Below are 24848 nucleotides of genomic sequence, written 5' to 3'. Positions count from 1 at the left end.
TTGTGTTGGCTGCATAAAAGCTTGTGACTCCATGAACAAATTCTAAAAATGCACCAGTGGAATGTTTTGTGCCTTCAGGAGAAGAGAGTTTCTGACAGTTGAGAAACAAGGTATTGTTCTGGAGCAAGAACTGAGGTCTGACTAAAAGAGAGGTACTATGATGCAAATGGAAGAAGAGGGAAATCAATGCAAAACAAAGGGGGAAAAAACAGTGTAAAAAGTTGAATGTTGTTTGAATTCAATGGGTGTGATAGAATAAATCCTCTCTGTACAGTGCATTCTAGATTATCATATCTCATGTATCCTCTTGTTTGTAGTCTAACATTTTTTATTAAGTTCAGCTCAGGTAGATCCTGATCTAGGTGCCACTGATGTTTGTAGCTCATCAACTTTGGATCCCATCTTGGTGGAGGAATGTTTGTTAGGATGTCTTTCCCATTCCTAATATGGAGGATTCTCAAATAAAAAGCACCCAACATGTCATGAATTCTGGCAGTTCAGGTAGTGAGTGATAATGCCACATAGCAGGAGACGGACCTTCAGCTGGAAGCAGAAAATGTGCAATAAATATGGAGCTCCCTAGATAGGTCTCATAATACTGTCTAACGTAAGAAAACTTTCTGCACAAAAGGGTGGGGAGCCAGAAAGCAACCTGGTAGCATTTCCAAATGGTGTCTGGTCTTTCATACTGTTCTTTTGAGATGTCTGTACCTGAATTGGAGATTAAAAATAAAGTGTTGTTCGTAACTGAAAGAAAACTAAGCTAAAGTTGGTTACTAGAGTCATGTGAATATCATTCTCTTTATATTGACAGGAGGTGACTTCGTTGTTTGTCATTGAAATGAATGTGTCTGCTTCAAATACACCTCATTGTTTCTTTTGTTTTAAAGATACTCCTGTATATCCTTTTACTTCTCCAAATCCAAGAGATGCTATGGCTGGTGACATAATAGGCAAGTTCTTGGTGGTTTTTTTTCCCCATATCACTGTTTTATCCCATGTTGCTATTTTTCGTTGTTTCAGTGGTGCCTGCTCTTTCATGGAGATTTATGTAGTAATTTTGCCACTGTTGGTATTTATCTTTCAGAGAGCCTTTGTTCTTGCCAGAAGTTCATCATAGTGTCATGTTCATATTAAACAGTTTAGTGGGCCAGTTCCAGAAAGAATTATGGATCAAAATAATTTTTCCCAGCCTCTGGCAAACATCTGCAAAGGCTGACCGTCTTGTTTGGTGCTCTTATGAACAGATCCATCAAGACTTTCTGACATGTACAGCTTTCTGACACAACAACTGCTGCTTTGTGGTGTAAATCTCTTTCTTAAGGCTAACTAGCCTCTGCCTCTGGACTGTCCTCTTGCACCTGGCAAATTGTACGTTGCCCTTGGCAGTGAAGGACTTTGATTTCTAAGAGAGCTACACATTTCTTATTTAGCCCACTGCAAAGCTGCCTGAAATCCATACGATTCCCTCAGTGGGCTTATATTTTTTAGTATATGTTATTATACTGCAGTACAGAGACATCATCACAGCTAGCACTTAATCACATACATTCTTGTAACACACTTCAGAATTAAAAAGCCTCAAAATCTTCTTCATATCCTAAAATCAACATTCTTCCCCTTTATTTCTACTAGCTTTACTAGAACTGGAGTTTATGTTGGGAAATGAAAAAGTGTTTTCTTCTGTGAATGTAGCAGACACTGATATCTAAGCAGACAGTACAAATCCATGTATTACAAGTCTCAGTTGTTTTCTTGAAAGTGTCTGCAGTTGCCATCACAGCCCACAAAGACTCAGTCTCCTGTACCACTTATCTCCTTCGTATGGCATCCAAAATAATTGCCCTGGTAGGCCTCTGGGTATGCTGTGTCGCACATCCCCTTCTTTCACATATTTTTAAAAGGAAGAAGAAAGAAAACTCCAAAGAAAAATGAGTAAATATAAACAGGAGAAAACAGAATTTGAGCTTTTTACATTTGCAACAAGTATCATCTGAGTCTGAAGGCATAAGAAAGGCAGCTGCCTCTAAGTGGAAGCATCTGTGTCTGTGGAAATTGTAAATCTGTGCTGGCAGGCTAAGCACAATTACAGATTATTAATTTTTTAAATAAGATTTCCATGTGAGGGTCATACAAATAGTTTTGTTGGTTCAAGAATAATAATTACTTAGCACTGATCTGTTTTTCTCTGCAAAAATACAAGGAGTTGCATGATTTTTCTGCACTAACTTTGTTCCTTTCTCTGTTTTCTTTTGTAACTAGAAGGTGGCTGCAAACCAGGGTATTTTGGCCCCCAGTGTCTGCGTAAGTGCCGTAGTTTCTTTAATGTTTGGAGCCTGCTTCCTGGTGTAAACGCCAGCCATTGGCTTCCAAGTGTAATAGGAACTTTAAGATCGTAACGCTGCAAATGTTTTCTTTACAAATGTGCTCCTCAGCGTGCCAGTGCCACGGCACAGGAGTGCTGGGTGGTGACTGCGATGGAAATACCGGACAGTGCAGATGTCGAACTGGATTTTGGGGTTTTTCCTGCGATGCCTGTGCAGCTGGGTATTTTCATTACCCCTTCTGCCAGGGTAAGCCAAATGTTCCCTATCAGTAAGCGTATTCACAAAATACAGACCCAAGTTTTATGCTGAAGGATGAAGTTCTTTTGCCACAGAGATTTCATAAGGGGCTCTCCCAAAACTCACAGAAGTTAAAGAAGGGATGATGTGATGAGGAGAGATTTCTATCTAAAAATTCCCCTATCTCCTTGATTTCTGTCTGTGATGCAACTGTCAGACTCCAGTCTGGAGCTTCATTTAGTAACATTAATGAAATTTAGAATGCCTTTGGGAACATTTCTATTACTTACCCTTATTTAAAAAAAAACAAAACAAATTTGTGTTTAATTTGGGTTTACAAACTTACTTTGATGCACCATGCTGCTCTTTCTAATCAATAGTAGAAAACTGACTGTTTTAAAACTTTATTAAGTATTTCTGTATTGTCTTTTTAGGCATTTTATTAATGCCTCCCAGATGAGATTGTAAATCCAAACCATAAATTGTTTCATTTTAGTCTTAAAAAGGACGGAACTACTTTCAATAGCTAGCATACTACTTGGGGTTGATAATCAGACTCTGAGTGAAGACAGACCAAGTGCAACACTGATATTGAACCCAGTAGTTACTTCAAGCCAGATTCTTTTGCTCTTTCATTAAGCTCTCCCTCAATGCTGAATTATTACTGATGTGGGCAATCAATAAAAGCTGTTGTGAATCAAAATAAATCTGAAGGGAAGATTTTGGTCCCGTTGCGCATGAGGGGATTGCTTTTTGGTTTTTGTTTTTTTTCTAATTTCAAGAAAGATAAGAGAGCCTGTGAAGAGGCTGCCCCTGAAATGTCTTTTCTCATTTGTAGTGTGCGAATGTAACTTGGCGGGTACCCAGCCCGAAGTCTGCGATTTTCTTGGGAGATGCCTTTGTCGCTCAGGGGTGGCTGGACTTCAGTGTGACAGCTGTCAGCCAGGCCACCACTCATTCCCTGCCTGTCCAGGTAAGGCTGCCAATTGCATGTACAGCATCAAACAAGCCCTTGAAAAGGCAGACAGGAGTGTTTTTCAGATAATGTCTTTGCGGTGGGTGAAGCATTGTTCACAGCAGTAAATGGGCAAGGGATTCTTGTGCCCTACAGTGAAATCTTCATATATTCTAATTCTCTAATTCCAGGGATGTTTCCATAGTAAGGGAGAATTATATAGTCTGTATAGTCTGTTTTCTCACAGCTTGGGTGGGTTTTTTTCATGGTCAGACTGATATAGCCTCAGTCAGCACAGCTGTCTTACTAATAACCAAAGGATTTGAAAGCTGTTTTCACATGGAGGCTTACAGCAAGAGAGCATGCTTGACTACTAAAGAACTGGCATAGCAGAGCTGTGAAGCGCTAATCTGCTTTTGCAGAGGCTCTTTGTTTGGTACCTTGTAAAATGTGTGTTCTGTAAATCTGAAAATTAGAAGCTCCCATTTTGTCCTTCATGGTGATTTCTCGCTCATCTTAAGATCGTCCGACAGACACCAAGCCAACCTGTGTCCATGTGATCATGAAATATGAAAGATCTCCATGGGATTTCACCAGTGTACCTGCCACCAAGCTCTAGGCTGCTTTTTACAAGAGAGGGAAACCAATGAAATATAGCCATGAATACCATAATGGTCTTATGTGTGTATGAGGAATGCAGTAAGTCCTACCTGGCCCCTAAGTTTTGTCTGCCTTTGCAGAGAGAGGCCCTTAATCCTTAGTGAATTTTACATTGAGAAAGAATACAGAATATTGCTGAGTTCTGTTATGTGCTTTCCTGTGCAGCTTAACAAGATTTATGTAGAATATTATGATTTACTTTCTTCTATCTCATGATTTTTGATTGTTGACTATGGCAGACTCCTTCCTTTTGGACTAATGTACTTGTTTATCTCCTGTGAAAGGACAACAGAATTCTTTATGCCCTTGCAAAGATTTTGTGGTACCAAACACAATGGGTGGAATGAAGAAATACCACATGATGGTGTCTTTATGGTCTGGAATAGATTAATGTTTTCTAATGAAAAACATAAAATCAGGATTCTGCATTGGTACACACTGTTCAGTGGTTTTAAAATACTCTAACCATTTCTTTTTTTGTTAGAACTGAATCAGGTAGCAGCCTTAAGGTAAATCAAACCTGTGCTGAATACGTTTGAACTTTTAATGCCAAAAGCTGAAGAGAGACATGAAAGCTTAAAAGGCGATGCAGAAATAAATTGTGAAAGACAGATAAAAATAGTTGAAAACACAGTCAGTGGGATTACTCAAAACTGCTGCCGTTTATAGCTTGTTCTGTTAAAATAAGCTGCCATGGGTTTAAACTTAAACTAACGCAGCATGCTGCAAGCTGTGGTGGAAAGTAAACAGCCCAGCCTGCTACTCCAGTTTGGAGCTGTCATCTTCAGGGGGGAAGTAGATCTATAACTTTTTGGCTGCTTCAGCTAGAACTGATATCTCTGTTCTTACCTTGTTGAACCCAATAGAAGCTTTACTCAATAGGAGTGATATCAAAATAAAGGCTTTAAATGAATCAGTATTACTAAAATGAGGAGAGAATACAATATAATGTTCATCTAGGGGTGGCCTCTAGTTTAGGTGATGTTTTTGTAAGCTTCAGTCTCCGTATTTCTCTTATACTAACTTCCTAGGAAGCCCAGTGTCTTTACAGGCGTCTTTGAAGTAAACACAGCAAAGTCAGATGTCCTTGACTACAGCAGAAAGAGGAACCAAAAGGGGGAACCAGGAACATGAACACGGAACAGAAAGACAGTGTGTGTTTTGTATTTCTGTCAGTCAGCCATTTCTGTCAGTCATAAAATCCTTAACTGCAACACTTTGGTTTGTACCTGGGGGCAGCTCGGATTCCCAGCTGGGTTCCCATTCATGTACCTATAAAGTGTGACCCTGTGTAATGTCCAGCATCGTTTCAATAAAATAGCACATCTTATCTTATGTGATAGAGCTGTTAGCCTAAATTAGTGGTAACTCCAAGAGAAGTTTGTTGTTATAGTCTGACAACATGCCTTGTGTATTACATGCAAATTGCTGCAATACACTAGCCTGCTTGTAGAATTAAGGTGTCAGTAGTTCTTACTTTGTGCATCATGAACTTGTGCTTGTGAATCGTTACAAATAAGCTTCTTGTTAGCCATTAGATTTAGCCTAGCTTTGTGGCTGACGTTTCTCAGAGGTTATTTTTTAAAGATGTTAAGTACTTCTCTCATGTGGTGTTCTTTCCATTGTAAGATGGATTTCTGTCCCTTACACTGTTTTTTTGCAAGGCATCAAACTAAATCTCTGAACTGTACATTATAGAATTGCAATAAGAGCCTGATTATAAGTGGTTGAGGAGGCAATTGCAGTGTAAGCATCTACTTCAGGATGTTTATTTTTGGTGGTAAATTTATGGTTCATCTGGTTTCCTCATGATTGCTTTACATTCAAAGGTAACTTTTTTGGCAATTTCTGGTTTAAGTAACTGCTGGTTTAGATAGGTACCTGTCAGGCTAGTTATTGGGTTTTTTTTTCTGTGTAGAATGTAACTGTGATGCTGTTGGCTCAGTGGAGAATACATGTGGTCCTGGAGGTCAGTGTCTGTGCCATAGTAACTACGCTGGACTTAGATGCGACCAGTGCGCTCCAGGTTATTACAGCTATCCCAGCTGCTTGCGTGAGTAAAAGCCTTTCCTCCTTTAATGGGGTTTGCCTTCTTATTTCTGCAATACAGAAGAAAACAAATTTTCTCAAATATATTTCCATCTAAAACTACTTATGTTACCATGATAGTTTTGTTCCATCCAAAGCCGGCAACAGTAGCACTGCAGATGGCTTCCTGGCAGGCACACACTCTGGTAGTCCTCCCTGGCACACCGTGGCTGTTCCTGTGCTGATTGGGTTAATGTGAGCATGGCATGTGAGTTTGGCCTTGGTGGAGTTGTATCTCTTTTTTAAAATATGAAATCTACAGCTTAGGGTGGACAATGGGCATTTACCTTTATGAGTTCTGGCTCACTTAACTTATAGAACATAAGCTGTGTTTCAGCTGGTTTGGGCTTCTGTATGATACACTGTCCTGTAAACTTTTAAGTACATTAGTGTGTGCTCTTGACATGTGCCAACATTGCACCATAAATTCTAGTCTAGAAGGGCTTAACTCTATTAATCTTCCATCACATCAACAATTTTTACTGCCTATGGGAATCTGTTGATCAGGCACAGAGTGTGAGTATAGGTTTTTCACATCAAGCAGAGGGAAACCTGCAGGCTCTGTCCTTAAAATCAGCAAGTTACTTGATCATTATCAACAGGACTGCTCTTTCCTAGAAGTCAAAAGATTAGTGCTAACTAAGGAATATATCCTCAGAGTTCTGCAATTACTGGTCACCACAACCACAGCAAAAAAATAATCTGACATGTTTGTTCTCTTTCTTTGGGAGACTGTCTACTACTTTACAAAAATAATTGTCATTAATCTTTTCACCCTTAGACTCTATATGAGCAAGGATTAGTTCCCTAGGCTGTAGCAACATTGTTTTGTTGTTTTTTTTTTTGTGTGGCATTATTCTTATTTACCCTATGTGTATAAATCATTGCACAAGTGCGACCTTACATAGGAGTCTGAAACAATAGGACTGTTGCATGGTGTATTTCCAAGCTTGCTTCTGGCCTCCTCTGCCCTCAGATCCAAAGGTGTGATGGGCATATTTTGCAACCGTATTTTTAAGTGCAGGTCTAATTACAGCATTTGCCTTGTGCTTTTTGTTACCATAAGAAGATCAAGAAAGCAGGAAGCCAAACCCAAGCCTGCTCTTAGGATGGGACAAAGAAGTTGAGGAAGATAGATTTATTACAGTTCCAGATAATCCTACCTGTTTCTGTCAAGAACAGGGGAAGAAAACAATGGCAAGATGGTACAGATCACCTCAAACTCATAGGTTCCAAGCAGGGGTGAGGACCCTGTGAGTTATAGCAGGACTTTGTGAGTTATTTATTGGAAAGAAAAATGAAGAACACTTTATAGACAAATAATATTCAAAACCACTACAGTACTAAAGTTTTGGAAGGGGGTTGCTTGGTACCTACAGGGTGAACTCTCCCACCCCGTCTATGTTTGTTGTTGTGTAGCCTGTCAGTGCTCTCCTGACGGTTCCCAGCATGGCACGTGCAATTCCTCGTCAGGGCAGTGCAAGTGTCAAACGGGCATCATGGGGCGATGGTGTGACAGATGCCTTTCTGCAGCTGACAGTTTCCCCTACTGTGAAGGTAACACTTCCGAGGGAAAATCCTGTTTTGGGTCGCCCCTGTTTTTGTTGCAAGGTTCTCCAGGGCAGTCTGCTGCATGCAAAGTTTTACAGAAACCCAATGAAGCATGGGGAGAGAGGAAGGGAGGGACACACCAGGAGCACATATTAGATGAGCTTGTTTGTCATTCTGTATGCTATTTCATGAAGTGAACTATAAGAGTAAAGCCTTTTTTAGATGATGGCACAGGAGCGTTAAGAAAATGTCTCTCAATTCTGTAGGTTAATGCTATATTTTTCCAAGTGACTACTTTGCATACCAAACCAAAATAGTCTAAATCAGGCTAAATACACATTTGAAAAATCATTATTAAAGGCTTCTGCTGGTCTTGAAGTTTAAAATTCTTGAGTCCCTCCAAGGTAATCATACTAAAAATCTCTTTCAAACTCACACCTGTTACATTGTACTTCTGCACCACTACATTCCACAGCTCTGTTTTCAAAAGATCTTTCAATGTGTTTGTTTTTTTTAATTTCATAAGGTGTCAACAGTGAATGTGACCCTTCAGGCAGCATTGGCTCTCATTCTGTAAGTATTCTACCACTGCAGCTAACAATACATGTTAATAATTCATGTGCCTTTGCTGAAAGCATTCACTTCATTGCTCAAGTCCTGAAGCCTGCTCTTAGACCATGAAAGAATTGCATGAACTTATTTGCAGAGTAAGAGTGGCAATAAACTTTGTGTTTTGTTCTGTGACCATACAAGTGCAATTAACTGTTGAGGGTGGGAGGTTTTTTAATCTTTATATATGGAATATACGTACTGTTTATATCTTCTTGGTATGATAGAACACTAACATATACATCATGTATGCATATAAACCTATCCAAGACCGTCTGGTTCTGGGTTGCAACAGGCCATTTCAGCATCAAATTATTCTTGAAAAAAATATTATTTCTTTGTAACTGTTGCTATTCCACTATTATTGTTATTAATACAGTGATAGTTGTAATTGGTAGTATATTACCAGAAATCACAGTCATTGCCAAATGTGTGGCAAAGACCTAGATGGTAAATCAGACCGATGGAAGAAGTATCTATATAGGCTCATGTATACTGTTATGTGTACCTTCCACCAATAATGGAAGGAGTAAATATGAAAATTAATTATTATTTTAAAGTAAATTTGTTTTTTAAACTTTCTGCAAAACAGTTAATATTTTAGAGCAATTCTAATAAGGCTATAAAAGAATTGGAAAGTACATCCATTGAGGCATTTAGAATAAATTAGATACAGAAAAAATATGTAGGGTGGAACAATCCTGTGCTGATAGTATGAGACAAAAATCTAAGAAGTCTGAATCAGCCTCAGTTTCCACGCATCTGTAAAGGTCGGTAAACAGCCTGAGCTGTTAATAATAATAGGTTTTTCTTAGTACTAAAGAGCAGTATGTTTTTTTATGAAACAGATGAACCCATATTAACTCCTTTCTGTCATTAGGGCTATTGTCAATGCCTTCAGCATGTTGAAGGTCCTACCTGTAGTAAATGCAAACGACTGTACTGGAACCTGGCCAAAGAAAACCCTGAGGGATGTACAGGTATGGCTTCATGACATATTTCTTCAAGTTACAGAATGTGTTACATTCCTTTGAAAGTCATCTTTTTTTGCTGTCACCATCTTTGGTGCTCAGTGACTTTCACAACTCTGGTTAACAGCGTGGGTTTTGTGCTCCTTAATTGTAACACCAAATCACCCATGATACCAGCAGTTACTTTTAGAAATTAGACCATAATGTAATGAGTGCTTGCTAGTGCTGGACCAAGGTGTGCTCTGAGTTACAATGATGTGTACTTCATCCAGCCCTATGGCAGTTTTACTGGAGTGAGACGGGATTTCAGCCCTTAACACCAAAACCAGAATTTGGCTCATTGTTTTGAGAAAAAGACGCTTTTTCGTTTATTGTCATCTCCTAGCTTGTAGAGGAATGAAAGGCCTTCTTGTGGCCTCAGTGTGACATGTTATAGATTATGTTTATAATAATACTGATCTGTTTGCAATTTTTAGTGTTTGCTAACAGCGAGTGTGTGTTTTTCAGGCAGATGATAATAATAATCTTAAAGATTAGAAAGGATTAAGATAAAACTCTTTAAAGATTTTTTTTCTTCCCAACTATTTCCTTTCTGACAGGTTCTACCACAACAGCCACCTAGATAGGATGAGTAGCCTTAGAGCTGATACCAATATCATTGAGTCTGACTCTAAATCTCTAAATAATACACAGTCTAAACATCTCCTCAGAGATTAATTACCGCACCCTTTATGTAATTAATCTTTTCTGCCTTCAGTCACAGAATCAATACAGGGTTTCACCAAACCTCTAAGTCACTGTAGCTCCTTCCCACAATATTTACTTCATTTATAATTCATATGGAGAGTTGAACTGGTCCCAAAGTAGCACTGCGGAATAGAAGGGTGCAGTCAGGCTGGAAAATGCTGTTTTGTATCAATTATGTGAATGTTGCTAAGAAAGAAAAGAAATGTAAATCCAAACTCAAGACTGTTTTTGTTAAACACAAGTTAGAACACTTTAAAGGACACCAGTAAATTACACATACATGGAAGTCCTCATTCTTTCTTTGCTTTTTCTTCTCACCTTGTGCCAGTATCCTTCTGCTGGTCTGAACCTTCCAGAGTAAAATCTGTCTTGTGGCACTATGACTCAAAATTGCAGATTCAGGGTGGTGGGTTTTTTTCCTGCAAAGTATCTTGGAAAGGTGAAATGCAGATTGTCTGTTTTTTCATCTGTGCAGCATGTCAGTGCGATGTGAGTGGAACACTAAGTGGAGTCGGAGAATGTCAGCAGGTAAAGTGAAATTAAAAGACAGACATTAATTAAATTGATTTTTGTAGAGATAAATTGTTGTAACATTTGGTAAGGTAGAAATGTTAGTCCTGACTATTGCTTTTGCACTTGAAGTGTTTGGTTTTATACAGCAAAGAAACAGTTTTATACATAAATTTTATATATCCTAGGAATGTATAAAAGATGTATACATTCTAAGGATGTATGACATTTCTGAAAATTTTTCATCATCTTGAATTTATATATTTTCTAATCTGTTCATTGCAGATGATAAATGACTGAAGTTATGTCCAGATAATATTTTTTGTTGAGATTTGAATGTTTTTCCTCTTTAGAATTAGAGGGAATTCAAAGTATTGAGAGATTAAAGTTCTGAAAAAGGTGCTGAAACATTTTTTATGAAATTGTTTTCTTCACAGGAAAATGGCCATTGTTACTGCAAACCTAATGTTTGTGGAGATTCCTGTGACACTTGTGAAGCTGGCTATTATGCTCTTGAAAACAAGAATTATTTTGGCTGCCAAGGTAAAATGAATAAAGGGCATCTCTAGTAGCACATTTGTACTTGGAACAAAATTTGGTAGGCTGTATTTTAAAATGTGGATGTATCTGTTGAGTCACTTGTGTGCACAGCATTTTGCACTACTGCTTGTAATTGCTTGTAATCCATGTAACTACTCCTTTGCCTTCCAGAGGGAGAAACTACCAACTGTAGTTCCCAGTGGGGGTTTTGTTTTGCTTTGTTTTTTTGTGGCTCACTCATGAAGAAAAGTGTTCCCCTGAGTTCATTGTCCTTCACCTGCCTTCCAAGGTGCCTTATTTAACACCACTTAGTGCCTGAGGCTCCTCTGCCAAAGCCTGCAGTGAGGTCACACAAGGTGCTGCTGAAACTGCTATCTTATCAAACAAGATAACCGGGAGTCATTCCTCCTCTCGCTCCTCCCAAGTTGTGGGGCCAGGGATGATTGATTTTCCTGCAAGCATTACCTGTAAGAGTGGTAACTGTCTGTTCTGCTTAGCAGTTCTCTTAAGGCCTGCTGCTGCAATAAAACCCCTAAGATGTTATAACAGATACTAGCTTGATTTTTTTTTTTTTCAGGTATATTCGTGTACTGCTTTGACCCAGGGCTAAATGTGTTTTCAAGCAGAGGCAGATGTAGCTGCGGAGAAAGTGGTCCTTCTTCTGAAGGATACTTGCTCTGCCATGTGTTTTGAGTGGCCCGGCTGCTTCAGCAGTTCCCTTCCCTCCTTGTCCCCTCACTGTTTAGGTTTGTTAAAATTATCAAAAGCACTTTCACTGACTTCAGTGTGCTTTACAGCTCTTCAGGGCCGGTGCAGAGATTTATTTTTAAAGCACTGAAGTATGTTGAACAATCATTTAATATGTACAAAGTTAAAAATAATGGCCACTGTATCTAACGAAGCTTTCATACTGATGTGTCAACCAAGGAGCTAATGAAAGGGATCTGGTTTCACAAAGGTGTCAAGTACTTTAATTATCCTTGATTTTAGTGAGATTACTGGTGTTTAAAGTCTTAGAAAACAGGATGCTTTTATGCTATGATGTAAATATGTGATTAGGAGCTTTCAACCTTTCAATTCAGCTTGAAATTTTAAACCTAGGCATACTTGTTCCTTAGTATGATGTATTATACCTCGTTACTAGAGGTGTCCTTTAGTTTGTGTCACAAGTCCTGTCTCCTGTAGAAAGTCATTCAATATTGTCGTCTAGTATTGGTTAAAAATATGCATAAGCTATTATATGAATATGTATGTTCTTGTTGTGTGCAATTTTTGTAACATAAATTAAATATTGGGGTACCAGACTCTGAAAGACTAACATTTTACAATTTTGCTGTTAGATTTTGGTTTTGGTTTTGGTTGTTGTTGTTTTTTGCAATAATTATTCATCATGATATTGCTGTAGGAATTCTGACTTACTAGCAAAACATTTCAATGAGTGTTCCACAGAAATGTAGTCCTGCATTTAGTAATGTGGCATGGCTTATTACTTGTGATTTTTTTTTTAAAGTGGCTTTTGTCACATTCCAAGGAGAAATAAAGAAAACAACCGTGAACATGGGAGGCCAGAAATAATTGCAGCTTATACATGTGTGTTATCATGTGTTTGAAAGTGAGGGGAGTTGAGTCTGAAGGGCTCCAGAAGGAGGAAACAAGTCATTAATGGTATTTAATTAGTGGAAGCGAGGTATGTTTTCTGATAACTTTTATCACTTTTTTTCTGATGGGTTATTTGATTTCTGCTCTTTGCCTGACAGGCTGCCAGTGTGATGTTGGGGGATCCCTCAGCCCGATGTGTGCCGGGCCCTTGGGTGGCTGCCAGTGCAGGGTGCACGTCGTAGGGACGGCCTGTCAGGAGTGAGTTCATTTGAAACTGCCCACAAGTCCCTTGCTATACTTCCGCGTGAGATTCTGGATGTGTTGATAAATAAGCTGGTAAATTGTATTAGCTATTGATAATAATTTTTCTGTGCAGTTTTCTTCTTTTACTTTAATAAGATTTTTTAATTTGTTTCCTTAAATAACCAGTATCTGTTTTGCAATAGTATTGCATATGTATCTATACATCTATCAAGAGTTATATAGGAAAACATGTAAGCTGGAAAACCTTCTGGAAAGAGAATTCTTATTACATCCATCTTATTAGCTGCTATCAGGATTCCTCAGTAGTCAGTAGGTCACCTCCCTTCCACTAATTTATGCTCTTAGATGTAGACCATACGGTGACGGGTAATTCTTTGTTGTTTTTTTTTCTCCTTGAAAGGCCTGAAAAAAACTACTTTTTCCCTGATCTGCACCACATGAAGTTTGAGATTGAAGATGGTATTACTGTCAATGGAAAGGAAATTCGCTTTGGCTATGATCCTCAGGAATTTCCTAGCTTCAGTTGGAGAGGGTATGCGCAGATGTCCTCTATACAAGTAAGCTGGTATTTTGCTCAAGGCTTTGAGGAGAAAACATAGGTGTGTGGTATTTATGTCTCTACGGTACTGCTATGTGTGTGCAAGGTCATGTAGGAGCCAGGAGAAAGGGTGGGATCTCACTAATCTGAACCCTTTGGTGCTGTATCGCTGTTTGAATTAGTGAGTGTTGGTATTATTGTAAGATAATTGCTTGTGCAAACATGTGTTCTGTGAGAAATACACATTTTGTTATCTATTTAAAGAACAGAACTAATAGCTTTAAAGTCTATAATACTAAGTGCAGAATTTCTTGTCAGGCCAAGGACAGCAGAAACATAAGAAAATTGATGCTTGGCTAAATAATTTGAATTAAACAATTCTGTGGCAGACTGTGTCCTTAAGATTTTCATGTACTATCACAGTACTGTCACTACAGTCCTCTTACACTTGCAACTTACATTGGGCGAGGAAGAGAAAGACAACTTTTATTAGGAATGATACCTTCACATTAAAGCAAACAGGAGAATGTGTAATTCAGTAAGGGAAGCTGTGAGCAGGAGCATATTGGCAACATTTATTTTAGCCTTATGACAGTCTACAAATAAACTAAACAACAGCAGAGGGAATAAGTAAATCACAGGGAGAAAATCACCATAATTTAATTGTGTGAGAAGGCACCTCTCTGACTTTGGACTGACAAGTGAACGAGGATTTAAAACAGTATGTTTGAGCAATAAATGGGATTTCCTTACGCTTCTAAAAGTAGTGTTCTGGTATTGTTGTGGCCAGCCTCTGTAAGTTGTCCAAGGACTAATGAATCACTATAGACTGAGGCACAAGCACATAACCATTGCATAAGCATAGTGATTTCCTTTCTGTTCTTCATTTTCACTCTTTCCTATTTGTTCTTTTGGTTGTTTTGGTTTTTTTTTTATCCCAGAGCTCATATTTGTTGGATCTTCAGAACTACGCCACATTCATAAATGAAGGCAACTCTCCACTAGCTCAGATTTCTTAACTTCTGATTTCTAACTCACTGCTTTTTGCATTTCATATCCAGTGACATTTTATGAAGAGGTAGTGAAAGGTTTTAGTCTCTAATCTTGCTAAAAGTGCGGATTATTTTGCTTACCTGAATAAAGCTTTTCACTCAGGTAAGAAAGCCAGCTCCAGCCCTCCTTAGTTAGATCCTTGCATAACTGAGATAGATAGTCTCACACTTTTCATTTCAAGGAACTTTTCTAATTTTGACCTAGCTTTTATGTGTCTTCAGGACCCTGAAAAAAGCCTCCTGACCTTTATTTTGCAGAAGACAAACAGTGTTAACCATGTCTACCACACACAAGGCTAGTGTAACAACTTTTTGTTAAAAGAAACCATTTCAATACAATTAAAAATTTTCAAGGTGAAATGAATAAGCTCTGTGTGACCTCAGCCCTGTAATGCTACCGACATGAGTGTTTCATTATAGACTGAGAAGCTGACAGTCGGGCTCAGATTTTAAAGCAGTGGCCAGAGTGGCCTAAGTTTGTGACAGAGGTCAAAGAACAATTTCTCCCCACTCCCTGCCTTTGCTTGAATCCAGACACCAACATCCCTTCCTCCCTCACTTCTCACATCCCTCTTTCTCTGCCTTCACTGTGTCTTCTAGATGCTCCATAAAATCTTAGAAACCATTTTGATAAATCTCCTGAAGCATGTTTATTTCTTTTGCCTTTCTTTTTTGTTCATATCTATTTTTCAAGTGTTCCCTCAGTGCCTGTCTTACCCATGTGGTATCCTTCAGAAGCTGTCCTCCATTTAAAGCAACACTTGTAAAATGTTGCCTGCTTGTCTGTATTTTCCATTCTGGTCCACTGCCCTTCTGCAGTTACCTAGATTTTAGCTATGCAGTCTCTCAGCTATGTAGATCGCTCGGCTGGGCCATATGTCTATCTTTGCTTTCTGCTTTGCATTTCTATTAAGAAGGCAGATGTCTCTGTGATGATGATGACAAGATTGAGGAATACACATTCAGAGAAGCATATGGGAGCTGGCAGTCTTGCATTTATTGTAGCTTCTAGGAGTAAGAGAAAATGAGGCTTTGTGCTCCTTTCTCAAGTATATGGAACAGAGAAAACCTTTGTGCATTTGGGGAAACAGAATGGACCACAGCGGTGGGGAGGTCACCACACAACAGGCATCTTTGAAAGGGCCAGTCAGTTGATTGTGTTGGGTGAACTGGTGGGAGTGGGAGCTTTAGTATTTAGGATGAAAAGAAGGAAGCCAAACCCTTGAGGTTGCACCATTTCTTATTTTTCCTGGTCCGCCACCAACCGCTGAACATGTCTCTGCCAGTTCTGTGGCTCTGCAAACTAAATAATGGGGTCTGTGTGAATGCAGCCTCCTGTGGGCTCAAGAACTGCATGGCTCCAGAGGTTCAGCTCTAGGGCAAAGACGCATGCATGTTATCACATCTCTAAGAAACTACAGGATGTGGTGGAGGAGCAGAAGTTTCAGTGATGGTCTGAGATGTCTGCACGCTGTGGAGCGTTGTGTATGATCTCAGACTAGGATCTATGGTTCTGGCCTGTTCCTTTGGAATCCAGGAATAGGAATGACTCGATACCATATGCCTTCTTCATGGCACGGGAGAGGAGGGTAAAATACTGTCCATGTGTCAAGGTGCAACATCAACACATTAGTTCAGCTGCTCTGTGCCTTTATGGATAAACTATTATTCAGTAACAGTTTTATTTCACAGGAGGTTTTGTTCTATATTCTTTTGTAAGCTGCCTGAGGCTTTCTTTTCTGTTATGGAGTTTGTCTTTGCCGAATGGTTTTTCTTTCTCTGGGTGCTAATAACAAATAATATACTTTCCTTTCCTCCTTTTCCCTTTCTTTTTATTTTTCCCAGCCAGAGGTGGTTGTGCCTATCACTGTGGCTTCCCCTAAGCTCTTCCACCTAGTCCTCCGCTATGTCAGCCTGGGCTCAAAAAGCTCTAAAGGGAAGATCTCAGTTGCTGAGGGAAAACATTTTGGCACTAATTATACTTGTAAGTGAATTAATTTTCTCACTAGGCTTGCCTGTCTTCTGTCGTATACCAACATTGCCATTCCACTATATACTTGTTTGCATGTGCATTTTTCTTGTAGGACTTTAGTATGGTGCTTGCATGGCTTCTAACTGTTCCTCTGTTCAGCACTTTATGGCTGTCTTTGTTTATTAACTTCCATTTTTCAGAATGAAGTGAGGATAACTTTGAATGTGGAAAAATCAAACCACTACTTATTTCGCATTATCCTGAGGTATATTAACCCTGGAGGTGAAATATTATCTGGTCGCATATCTGCTTGTCAATCTCAGCCTGAAACAGGTAGGTGCAACTCAACAGTGCAACAGATCAGATGGATGGTAGGACAGAGGAGCCTTTTCAAGATGCACCTAAGTCCAATTTGTAATGTCGCTTAAAGTGCATCACTTTTAACAAGTGTCGATGCTTTTGTGCTTTCCTAATATACATTGGAGTGTAATTGATGTGGCTGTGTTTGCATGAAACCCCTGCTTACAGTATTTGTTTTTTCAAATGTTTGCCAAACTCTGTACTTTCAGTTCTGCACTTGGAAGCTCTGAACTGTGTGTTTTATGAAGCTTTTAAAGAAGGCTAACAGCACTTATTTTGGTTTAGTTGCCTTTAATATTTCAGTTTAAAGGTGGCTTCTGCCTTCATTCCATGAATAACATTTATTTAATGATGAATCCAACCTACCAAGTTAGCTCTGATTACAGACCTCAACAGCATGTGATGCCTTTTGGGCCCTGATAAAAGATAAGTACTCCATATCCTTTGAATGGTAGAGGCATACCAAGCCTATATGCAGAATTATCTTTTATTATGCCTAACCTCAACATACTGATGGGAGATAATGGAGTTTAGTCATAGATCCTTTTAGTAATTATGAGGAGACAAAACTGAAGACTTCACAGATACCACTCAGCAGAGTGGCAGTTGTTTGTGGTCATGCCTGGCTTATATTGCCTGGCAGGCAGGGAACCAGCTTTTGCCTGGGTCCAGGGGCTTCAAAGCGGAAACCTTTAATATTCATAACAATTGATCCTTATGACTTTTCTTTGATAAAACATACCGCAGCTACATTTCTGTTCTACATCATCTCTGCCCAGAAGTTACTGTCAGTTGCTATGTGTAACTAAACATCTTAGATGCTACTGAGAACCTCCAGTATCTGAAATATTTGGCTGAAAGTTGCATGAGAACAGGCCTTGTGTGAGCTGAACACATTGTGAGTCAGTGCAGAGACAGGTTGAATGGAAAATAATGGAAGGGGAAAGTGAAGAAGTGAGCATTTCAGAATATTGCAAAACTGGCCGTTACAGGGGCAGAACTCTGCTTTTCTGAACCAATTTCCCCAAGACTAGCAAGAACAAAGACAACAACCACTGCATTGCTCTGTAGCTTACTGTGTGTGCTCAAATGCACTGTTAATATATACTGACAGAAAAGCCTTGATCAACTTCTCTTAGACCAAGTTTAATGGATGAAGTGATTACTACAGCATACTAAGCAAGTAGGGACATTTTACACAGTCCCTTATTTCATTATTTGTTTTTTTTTCTTGCTGGCAGGGGCTGCTCAGAGCAAAGAGTTTGTCTTCTCACCCAGTAAGGAGCCAGCTTTTGTCACAGTCCCAGGAAAAAGCTCCACAGAGCCTTTCTCACTGGTTCCAGGCACATGGACCATCAGTATAATGGCAGAGGGGGTCTTTTTGGTAAGAAAACAATTGAGGAAAACAAGTGCTTGAAGGCTGTCATGATAGTATTGCTCTGGAGTAACTTGCTGGGAAGAACCCTGCAAGCAATTGAAATTCAGCACCAGTGAAAAGAGTACAGCAGCAGAATAATGTTATGAAAATTTACAGTTCTGCCTCTGATTTAATTTTTTGTCTTCTCTGACTTTCACCTGCTTTAGTTTTCCTGTGCTTACAGACTTTAAGTCTATCTGGAATCTGTACATTCAAAGGATAAAGTAATACTAACTTACAGCACAATTTGTTGAGCATAAATGCTCACAGAATTTCGTAATGCTTATACATATCTTTATGTCATATCTAAAGTTTGACTCATCCACAGGTGACCAAGGCCTTAGTTTCTTAACAAAGATTCTTCAGAAAAGTATTACAAGATGGGCTGTGTGATTAGAAGGTCATTTTCTAAATGTTTTTATCCTCTCGTCACTACTCTCAGTCACTGAAAACCAAAAATTTTCTGACAGCAGTTCTGAGAATTTGCTATAAAAAGACAAATTGTTTGAGGTGATCATGTATGAAAAACCTTAAACATGTATGGTCACAAAGACAGCATATTGAAACTCATATATATCTTGTATAGGGTTAATAAGTAGCCAGTATCTTTAGTCATTCAGCCTGGGGCTCTGTTAAATTTATGGAATACCACATAAAATGTTACTAAAGAGCTTGCAACCATATTTCTTGCTGACAGTGACAGTACTTATTGTGCCTGGGTTTTTATTTTTACTAATACCTCTGAAAAGGAATTTATTCATGATCTTAGCCCAACATATTCTCACAATACCAGTTTTTATAAGTAAGCTCTAATATGTTAATTTAAGTAGGCGAGACAGAGCAAAAATACACCAGCTTTTGAAGCACAGCTTAATAGATTACATGGAATATTTTTATAGTCATCTGGGATTTGTGAATCTCCCCTGTGGAGTCACAAACAGTTGAGTTGTGTGCAATGGGGATTGCACTCATAGGTGAAAATCACGCTCAGCTGGCTGTGTGTGACCAAGTTGTGGGGAGGCTCTTTTATGAACGCTGTCTTGTACAACACGTGATGGGAGAGTGCCTTCAGAGTTACCCTGCTTACAGGGCAGCTGCCTTCGTCCCATCCCTATGAAGATATAAATAGAGTGAGGGGGACACATTCTGATGTTACTGGCCCATGTAACAACAAAAAAATTCCATGTCTTGCAGATATCCTCTGTAAAAATTATTTATGTGGTTGGTTTTGTTCATTGCTGCATTGTGAAAGGCTAGAGATGTTCCTTTTGTAATTTTCTATATGATTTTGCATTTGTTTCATTCTTTGTTCTTAGGATTATATGGTGCTGTTACCTCGTGATTACTACGAAGCATCCATCTTGCAGATACAAGTTACAGAGCCTTGCACCTACTCAGGATATGCTTCAACAGAACAGTCAGTATATATGCTACAGAATAAACTAGCGCCTAGCAGTATTGTATTATTATCCGGCTGCACTTGAAAACAATAATAATCCTGTGTTTTGTTTGTTGTTTTTTTTGTGCATGTAAGCTGCTTGCTTTATCAGCATTTGCCATTGGGCACATTTTCCTGTGTCCTTGGTTCAGAGGCAGTGTATTTGAGACATGGGGGAGAATACAGAAGAATACCTGTGCGACAGCCAACTCCTGATCAACCGCTGATGACCCATATCAGTGGAAGAGAGGTCAGATTCCTGCCTGCTAATTATGGTCCCGTCTGTACTGTTGACTATAAACCTACGGGACTAAAATGGTTGCAGATTTACAGCTCAGGATTTGCAGATCTGTAACACATCCCTAAAACAGACTCTGTGCCAAGTTCTGCATTTTATACAGAACTGTAAATGGATCAGTGGAGGCCAATTTATAACTGACTAGAGTAGACATTTCGCTCTGACAAAAGTATTTTATTAAATAAAAATCCCGCTGCTTTAGGCATACTGGCTTGTTAAGCATACTGTTTAATTGCAGCAGAAATGACATAATGGTTTGTCAGCAGAAGTGGTGTACGTACATCACTCTAAATCTCTAAGCTCTTTTTTTTTTTTTCTTAAATAGCTATACTTATGTAAAATATTTGCTTTACTAAAAAAAGAAGCAGAAGCAATTATGCCACTGCTGTAGGTCCATTGAGAGAGAAAAGTATGTTTTATGAGATGAAAAATTATGCTAGAAACGTGTTTGGTAAAAATAAGGTATTTTATCAAGTACCTGATAATTACATGTAAAGTGATTATGCCCTCTATTGGGGGTGCTTGGATATTGCTTTTAGAAATATAAAATGTAACAAGAATATTTACAGGCCACAGGCCCTGGTGCTTCATCACTGATGCATGTGCAAAACTTGACTGCTATGAATAATTACAGTGAAGTCAAGAGGGGTGTTGACAGAATTACTTACATGTTTAAGTGTTCATAGCCAAAGGAAATATTGAGAAAAACAGTTTAAATTTGAAAATAATTATATAGCCAACTGTAGCAAAAGCATGTATAACCATGTAGCTTTTCATGCAACTGCTTCGAAGTATCTTGCATCCAATATTGTGTTGAACAATTTGTGCAGGTAAATTAAAATTCGATGCTTCAGAAAGTGGCATAGGCTGTTTGTTGTTTGCTGGAGAAGGTGCTTTCATTTTTTGTAGGGAATCGATATACAGCGCTGCTGTAGTCTGGAAATATTTTTTCAATGGAGAAGTAGATTCAATTTTTATATGTTATTAAAGATAGCTTAGAGATGAGAGTGGCAGTTTTGTTGTACCATTAAAGTTTCCTTGCTGGTACATTCTGCTGGGGAGAAGAGAGAGAATAACATATGCATTTCCTAGGCTTATTTTAGAGCCTTCCTAGAACTGTTATAATGGCAACCGTTTCTTGAACTTGGTTGACTCTTATTAGTGGATGAAGTGATATTTCTAAGCATTGCTTCCATTCTGCTGGATGTCATTTGCTGAGACATTACAGGATTAGCCCTGGACTAATGCTGAATGGCTGGCTTGCAGGGCAGGAAGAGGGAGCTTCCTGCAAGAAAGAGAAAGAAATCTAACAGCTTTTCTCTATTTCAATGATCTTGACCTAGGTCAATTTACAGATGATCATAAATGTTCCTCAAGTCGGTCGCTATGTTCTGATTTTTGAATATGCCAATGAAGAGGATCAGTTATATACTGCTGAGGTAACGGTACATAGCCCTGGACCTGTCACTGAAGGCAGAGTAAGAATATATAGTTGTAAATACAGGTAAGAATTCCTGAAGTAACCATTAAATGATTAAATAAGCGTTTGGGATTTAATTATACTTCTAATGTTTTGGAATCCGTTCTGTAGATTGTTTGAATTTTAGTGTGATTTAAAAGCAAGTGCATGATTCTGTGAGTATTGTACAGATTTTTAATTCTCTCTGTGCAATCAGCTCAGTGAATACTGCTACTGCTTCAGTGAACTGTGTTTCTGTACAAAGGTTACTTTTTTATATGCATTTATAAATCCTTATAAACTATTAATCTCCAAGTCCAGTGGGAGAGCATCACTGTTGTTGGCTGCAGATGCCTGCACTGTTTTTATTTAGTTAAAATCGTGTCCAAGGGTTTTGGCTATAAAAAATGTAACAGCCAGCTTTACAACATATTCCCACCGTTTCTAACAAGATCTGCTGAAGAAGTATAAAGCCGTCTGGCATTCTGAGTGTAGCCATCTTCTGGCTGTTAGGCTGTAGGCAAGGTCTTCAGCCAAATGCTTCTTTGACCTTGTTGTCTACTGAGGTTACTGCAGATGTTGCTGCTCGAGAGATTTTGTCTGCCCTGAGGGAGATTGTCTTGACACTTGAGCATTTCAGCTTATGATTCAAATTAGGATTGTGAACATGCAGATGCTTGTACCCTTGGGAGAGCCTACCCAGTGCCAGGGGACTGCAGATGTCTGTCCTTCTTTCCCGTGAGCCAAGTGTTTGGCAGACTCGAGGCTTAGGGATATTCAGGATGAAATTGCCCAGTAAGAAAAATCATTCTCATCAGCACGTTTGTGATACAGAGCAAAGCTATGTGGAACAGTGACTGTCAGGTTATTGCTGGGGAAAGCTCTTATTTTAGCCTGTTAACACTTTGAGCCCCATACTACTTGCTATAAATCTTCCATTTTATTGCCTTTTTTTCCCCAAAAACACATTTTATGGGCCAATGTTGAACATACTTGTTTGTTCATGTGATACACTAAGAACTTGCTCATGAAGATACAAAGAAAGCCTGTGCTACTTCAATGTAGCAATGCAGAAAATCCCTTTTGTGGCCATTCTGCATGCAGCTAATGGTCACGTTGCAAGTAAGTTGTGTGACACCTAGCCTAAGCTGGAAGCTACAAGTCTCTTCTGTTAAAAATTGCATCAAGAATTACATAGTGAGGTACATGCAGGTAAGAGTCACTTATATAATCAGGAATATATTGTTCCAGGCCTTCTGACAGCTCTGTAAGTTTGATTATTCCCAATAAAACATCGTAAGAGCATAAAACATTGCAAGCTTCCAATGAATCACAAATAAGGGACTTACATTTCTCCAGTCTTAAATGTCCTTAGCCCTGAGCTGACCTTATTTCTGAGCTGCGCTGTAAACAAGAGTGAAAATTCCACATTCTCTGGTTCATAGCGGAGAAACAGAGAAACAGTTGTGTAGTGGTTACAGCTTCTCACCCATGGCATGCTGGCTGGCACAGCTGAGCAGAAGTGCAGAAGAAAGAAAAGAAATTTTTCAAATTAAGAAATTATTCAAAGACTTTAGCGAGAACTTCCTCCTAGCATGTATTTGCCTTTACCAAAAATGCACAGCCCATCTAAGGTAGTCAGTAAGAGGCAAACCAACATTTTTTTCACTTGTACTGAGGAGTCTCTCAGTGTACGGAATAGCTTCCTAAAATCAAGGCTGGCCCAACTGCCATTGTGTGGTGGGAGCTGCTGATCCACACCATCAGTGGCACGTGGCAGTAGTGGAAAGCAGCAGCCGGTGTGTGCTGGCACCTCAAGGAGCATGGCCCAGGCACAGATGTAACACACCATGTTACACAGCATGGAAACCTCTACAGTTGGCATGTATGTGTATCTTTGTTCACATCCTACTTAAAACAGTAGCTCAAATGGATATCAGAGCTGAAGGTCTGGAGGTCTGGGTAGGTCAACCTACAAAGGACAAGTAGTATTTTGTACGTGGTACATCCTTTGTCTCACTAGCGAGGATACTGCATGTTCATCAGTGGCCAAAGGTAGTTACTGACGAACCAGCAGGGTGGATAGGCACCAGTGGTGAGGCTAGCCGGAAGCTAGGCAGCTGAGCTAGGCAATAGCCTCAACACAGGGCAATGCCAACACGCTCATTTTTAAACCTGCTTTCTGTCTTAGTTTCCTTTGTCGCAGTGTTGTAGTTGATGACAGGAATCGCATTGCAGCCTATGACCTTCTGTCAGATACAACGATACATATTAAGGCATCATCAATTAATTTTCTTCTGGTAAGTTTCTATTTTATTTTCCCCTTTTGTAATACTCATTCCCTGAGTGGGTAAAGAGACACTGTATGGTAATGTATGAAATGATGTATATTAGATGCTTGAAGATGTTTTTTTATATATACTCAGAGAATACTGAGGCAAACTTGATCAGTTCCAAAGACAAACAGAAATGTGGCTTTCCTGGAAAGAGTTTGTACAACTGTCTTGTGCTTTATTTCAGTTCCCCTCTTTCTTTTCTACATGTAATCTTTAAATGAAAAATCTTCTGGTAGCTTTTATACTTCATGATTTTTATAATTTTTTTTCCTTAGCTTTCACTTTTTTTAATCCTCAAAACCCACGTGGGTTTCTTACTAAATTTGGCTAATAAATGCATTCATTTCAAGTATCAAATGCATTCATTAGCTATGTAACTTTTAAATATTTTGAATTAAAAGCCTTCGCTGACCTCTTTTGGCCACACTAGGAATACATTTTTCTGTATACAGTTTTCTTCTGTTTTGTTTGTTTTCCATTTTAGAAACACAAGGTGAATTACAGAGTCGATTAAAACCTAGAGTTGAAACCCTGCTATAAACGAACAGTAGTTTCATGGAAGTGTTAGGATTAACAACCAATATGCTTTTTCCATGTCATGAGGCAGTGTTCAGTGTGAACAAATACCATTCAAATTGTTAGCTCCCTGCAGTGATTGCTGTGCTAGCAAGATGTGTATCCAAAAAACGTTGGTTGATATTGTTAGTTTGTATCTCCATATGTGGAAGTCTCTTGTGCTAAAAAACTCTTTGTTTTTTGTTTCTAAATTCCAGTTTTCATTCTCTGAAAAACTTGCTGCAAGGTAAATGTCAGTATTCTCTTGAGATACAGGAACTATTTCCCCCATGTTGAATGTAGAGACTGTACTTAGCAAAAGATAGAAAGAAGGGAGGAAAGAGCTACTAGTAGTTAGACACTAA

At 38.9% G+C, this 24848-nt stretch overlaps 1 protein-coding gene across 1 annotated transcript in view; it reads left to right on the top strand.

Moving 5' to 3' along the window:
• LAMA3 (laminin subunit alpha 3) overlaps positions 1-24848 on the top strand; it is a 122918-nt gene that overhangs the window by 34779 nt on the left and 63291 nt on the right. Inside the window, exons 11-27 of the mRNA XM_056332756.1 lie at positions 891-953; positions 2263-2304; positions 2436-2573; positions 3403-3537; positions 6098-6232; positions 8345-8391; positions 9308-9407; positions 10621-10673; positions 11093-11198; positions 12953-13052; positions 13459-13615; positions 16821-16953; positions 18222-18364; positions 19714-19814; positions 19932-20085; positions 21477-21637; positions 23784-23892. Coding sequence (XP_056188731.1) covers positions 891-953; positions 2263-2304; positions 2436-2573; positions 3403-3537; positions 6098-6232; positions 8345-8391; positions 9308-9407; positions 10621-10673; positions 11093-11198; positions 12953-13052; positions 13459-13615; positions 16821-16953; positions 18222-18364; positions 19714-19814; positions 19932-20085; positions 21477-21637; positions 23784-23892 — 1877 coding nt within the window. The remainder of the gene's footprint in view (positions 1-890; positions 954-2262; positions 2305-2435; positions 2574-3402; positions 3538-6097; positions 6233-8344; positions 8392-9307; positions 9408-10620; positions 10674-11092; positions 11199-12952; positions 13053-13458; positions 13616-16820; positions 16954-18221; positions 18365-19713; positions 19815-19931; positions 20086-21476; positions 21638-23783; positions 23893-24848) is intronic.

This window comes from Falco biarmicus, chromosome 3 (genome assembly GCF_023638135.1).
Source record: "Falco biarmicus isolate bFalBia1 chromosome 3, bFalBia1.pri, whole genome shotgun sequence".
Taxonomy (NCBI): domain Eukaryota; kingdom Metazoa; phylum Chordata; class Aves; order Falconiformes; family Falconidae; genus Falco; species Falco biarmicus.
This window is presented reverse-complemented; position numbering and strand designations above follow the sequence as displayed.